The sequence below is a fragment of the Tenrec ecaudatus genome, chromosome 10 (assembly GCF_050624435.1).
Source record: "Tenrec ecaudatus isolate mTenEca1 chromosome 10, mTenEca1.hap1, whole genome shotgun sequence".
Taxonomy (NCBI): domain Eukaryota; kingdom Metazoa; phylum Chordata; class Mammalia; order Afrosoricida; family Tenrecidae; genus Tenrec; species Tenrec ecaudatus.
Genome location: NC_134539.1, coordinates 41,873,455 through 41,878,352, shown reverse-complemented (window position 1 = coordinate 41,878,352; position 4,898 = coordinate 41,873,455). Strand labels below are relative to the sequence as shown.

General features: G+C 38.8%; 1 protein-coding gene across 1 annotated transcript; it reads left to right on the top strand.

Annotated features, from left to right (window-relative positions):
• Positions 1-3,624: 3,624 nt before the first annotated feature.
• On the top strand, positions 3,625-4,578 carry LOC142457911 (olfactory receptor 13C4). Its single transcript, XM_075558999.1, has one exon. The coding sequence runs from the start codon at positions 3,625-3,627 to the stop codon at positions 4,576-4,578; it is 954 nt and encodes a 317-aa protein (XP_075415114.1).
• Positions 4,579-4,898: the final 320 nt, after the last annotated feature.

The window sequence follows — 4,898 nt, the reverse complement described above, 5'->3', positions numbered from 1 at the left end:
GTGAATATTAGGTTATTCCTCTACACTTGCACTGCCTAGCCCGGTGATTATTTGTGTAAGATAGTGTCTTATTAGTATGATTGAAAATAGTTACTGGTATTTTCTAAACTGAGAGCCTTCTGAAAGTGAATAATGGAGCATATTAAAGTTGTCCTGATCAAGGGACATATACATATTGCACTGGGAAATCGCTTAATGTCCTAGAAAATAAATCTTTACCTATTTAGTGGAAACCCATATATTCTACATAGACAGTGTTTAGCTCTTTTTACAGACAGATGAGCCCGACAGATAAGCTCCTTCCCCTAAGTCTCTATTTATCTTACAAAATGCCCTAGACCTCCTTACAGAACTAGGAGAAGCCTGGAATCTATTTGGCTTAAATTGGTGAGGGGATTTCTGCCTGAGAAGGGGAGATTTGGAGTAGGAGGAAGGGAGAATCAATTTGTGTCTTAAAATGCATTTCCATTACAGCTGTCTAGAATAGCCATTCTCAGCCTGTGGGTCGCGACTCCTTTGGAGGTTGAACAACCCTTTCACAGCGGTCGCCTGATTAAAACAGTAGCAAAATGGCAGTGATGAAGTAGCAACAAAAATAATTTTATCCTTGGGGGTCACCAAAACCTGAGGAACTGTATTAAAGGGTCACGGCATTGGGAAGGTTGAGAATCACTGGTCTAGCAGGAGAAACCAACAGGCTTTCTAGATCTGGACCCAAAGATGCTGAACCAGAAACTGCCATGTTTTCTTGTAAGTCGACATCTTAACTATTTCTCTTCCTTTTGTGTAGATGATGAGGCAGATCATGTCCTCTTATCCCTTATCCAAGTCATCTCCTCACTGATTTCTGGATCCTATTTGGGGAGAAATTCCTATAAGTGACTATGTGATTATTTCACGGGAAGTATTCTGTGGGATATGATTCAATACCACAGTCCTGAATCTTTCTCTGTGGTAAGGACAACCAGGCTCACAATAATTATTAGCTCTTCTCCTTCTGCATTATTAATAGGGTTACAGTAAAGTATTGTCTTTATGATCTCAATTCATCTGTAGCACTCACTGATCATTCTCCTTTTTGGACACATGATATCTATACAGATTTAATGTTGTTAGTTTTGGGTAGTGATGAAAAGAACATTGACTTGGTACCTTGACTCTGCCCATTATTCACCTTGTGACTTTCATTATATGAGCTAATATCAAGCAAATATTTGTCATTTAGGAGCCTGGAATAAAAGCTGTATGAATAAATAAAAATAAAGGTGTTTTTAATCATATCTAAAACGTAGATCCATTTCATCCCTCTCATTAACATTGAAATATTTACTTTTTCATGTCACTTATCTGAAATTGTTTCTATGGTGAAAGACTTTCTTTTGACTTTGACTTTTGACTTTGAGTGTTTATACACCGTAGAAAAAGTATGCTAATTACCACTGGCAGCAAAGATGGATGTGAAAGCGGAGTATATAGCTTTGCTGACACTCTAAAATTGGTATCCCATAGGAATCCCAACTTTGAAATTTTAGTTTACTTAAAAACTGGTGGTGATTGTGGAAAGATGGATTTGCATGTACCAGTAAGTAATTACTGATGATAATTAATCTAAACATTTGAATTCCTCATGTCACCTTTCTGATCATACACTTTTTAAAATCTCCTTGTGTGATGTTTGATTTAGAGGGAAATTAAAAGTGTCGGGTATAAAATTTCTAATGATAAGCTACTTTCCTTCACGGGATAATTTTCTCCCTGACATTTGAACATGTTTCTACTGCTGCCTCACCTATATTCTCAGGTATGCTTGCCACCAGCTCTCCAAAGGAACTGCTGTATGCAAGTGAAAAGGCAGTCCTGCCAATCTGCTTACACTTATACCTCGCCCATCGCAGGCTCCCCTCAGAGGTAACCCTCTTCCTTTACTCTCTTCTTAATCTGCCAAATCTTAATGTGCTCCCAGGTCTGTTCCAAGCCTGAAATTCTTCTTAAGAACTGTCTTCTCTTACATATTTCTCATTAGCCCACTCTTTTGGGGAATACTTAGTATATTTATTTTCATTTCACAATTTAATTATATTCCATTTCAAATTGTGTCATGTGTAGTTTTCCTGTTTCCATTGCTGAATTGTGAACTTTGTTATGATAATCACCTCGTATTAGTCTTTTCTTATCCTTTCTCTACTGGTAATATTATTGAATTCACGATGATATTAACTGTACAACTACTCCAGTGGTCCAGCTAGATTCTACTTTCCTCTTATAAAATTGTTATTTTCATACTATTTATTTTCTGAAGAAGACTGAATCCCAAGCTCTATCCCTGACTTCGTCAAAAAGCACAGTTGAAGTATTTTCTTGGTCATCTTGTTTCTTGACCTAGTCTAATAAGAAGAAAAGAGAATAGAATTTTATCAGAAATCCCTGGATTGTTTGTTGATTCACCATGATGAACTAAAATTTTCTTTCTCAAAGTGTGGTCCCACGGTAGCATCTGCCGAGTGTGTTAAAAATGCAGAATCCTGGGCCCTCACTTAGATTTATTAAAACAGAAACGATCTTTCGCAAGATCTCCAGGTGATGTACATAAGTACATTGAAAAGTTCTGGAAGCTTGAACTACTTGACTTGCTCCATTATTTCACCACAGCCAAATCTCCACAGGTGGAGAAACGACCTGTCCTACCTTGTACTATTGTCATCCCAAAGACCTCTAGAAATCATTGAAATAAATCTGAGTTTTGAGTCCCCACTTCTTACTTGTCAGTTTGACAGCAATGCTCATATTCTTTCACAATTGAAATGGAAACAATGAGAACTGATTTATACATGGTAATGCTTAAAATGCCACACATGGTGAAACATATATGTATTTAAACATTATTACTGTCTTCTCAGGTTGACTTAACAAATTATCAAGAATAACAGTCAAGTCATGGGATTGAACAAGCACAGTGCGACTAAGTATTGTTCTCCAAGAATTTCTCACCATTACATGCAAAGCTGGTCTATGCAATGGTCTCGTTTTCCTAGAGCAAGAGTGAGAGCAGCCTATGACTACCAGATCATTAAGTATGTTTATGGACAGCTGTTAAATTACATTGTGTCTGAGATAATTCACTAGGATCAAATGTCTGCTCTATACAAAGATACAATTGAATAGACTGACAGAAGATCCAAAGTGTTAGGCAGCCAAACAGTTGCTTGAAGATTTTGAACGTCTGATAATTAGTCAACCAAAATTCCAGTCTGTGTTGTCGTTTGCCTTGACCGTGGCTTCCCCACTGTGTCACTAAATAGATTAGTCAAGTAGTTGCTGTAGTAGTTGAGGTTTATGGAACCCTTTCATCAGACCGCTCTTCAACAGCAAGGAAGGCTGCTTTTGAATTTTCATCCCACTAATTGTAGATAGGCCCGACCTTAGTCACGAAACGTACCACTCTTAATGTTTCCATATTATTATCTAGTCACACAATGTTGATGTTAACTGATGAGTGTTTCAAAGCAAACACTCTTATTTTACTCTAGAATAAAATGTTTCATAATCATTTGTTATATTTGTTACTTGACTGCAAAAATATTTTATGTGTGGGGGGGTCTTCCTTTTACATGCTAACACAGAGACATGGGAAATCAGACATTTTGGAAAGAATTTATTCTCATCGGACTCTCTGGTTATCCAAAGCTTGAGATAATTTTCTTTGCACTGATTCTCGTCATGTATCTAGTGATTCTAATGGGCAACGGGGTTCTCATCCTAGCAAGCATTTTTGATTCGCGTCTTCACACCCCCATGTACTTCTTCCTGGGCAACCTCTCTTTCCTGGATATTTGCTACACTTCCTCCTCAGTTCCCTCAACCCTGGTGAGCTTGATCTCAAAGAAAAGAAACATCTCCTTCTCTGGGTGTGCTGTGCAGATGTTCCTAGGATTTGCAATGGGTTCAACGGAGTGTTTCCTCCTCGGTGTGATGGCTTTTGATCGCTACGTGGCCATCTGCAACCCACTGAGGTACCCTGTCATCATGAATAAGTTGGCATATGTGCTGATGGCTTCTTTATCATGGCTCTCTGGTGGAGTCAATTCCATTGTGCAAACAACACTTGCCATGAGACTGCCTTTCTGTCAAAACAACATTATAAATCATTTCCTATGTGAGATTTTGGCTGTCTTAAAATTAGCTTGTGCTGATATATCCCTTAACATTACTACTCTAACACTTTCCAATATGGTCTTCCTAGTTCTTCCACTTCTGATTATCTTCTTCTCCTACATGTTCATTCTTTACACCATCTTGAGAATGAACTCAGCCGCAGGAAGACGCAAAGCCTTTTCCACCTGCTCAGCGCACTTGACAGTGGTGATCATCTTTTATGGAACCATCTTCTTTATGTACGCAAAACCCAAGTCCCGAGAAATGCCTGGGGGGACACAGATGCAAGCTTCAGAGGGACTCATTTCTATGTTTTATGGGGTAGTGACCCCCATGCTGAATCCGATCATTTACAGCTTGAGAAATAAGGACGTGCAGGCTGCTGTGAAGTATTTGCTGAGACGGAGGGCTCTTATTAACCGGTAATACCAAGAAGAATGTGAGCCTTCATGTATGAAGACAAGAGATGGTGTTATTGGCCAATCGTGGAGGATTTTCTTTATGAACACTATAGTGAGAGAGAAAGACTTTGATTTTTTACCTTCGCGAGGCCTGCTCAGCTAGAATTATTGACAGCTGCACAATGGTATACACTGAGCTTCCAATCGATTTGATCTAGACCTCAAGACACAGTGCCTTCCCTTAGAACACCATTGTCGCTGATGTCTGGAGTGCTTCTGATTACCCTTCGGCAAAATATTAGAAAACATTACTCATAAGCTTTAGAGATAGGAAGGCAAGGATGC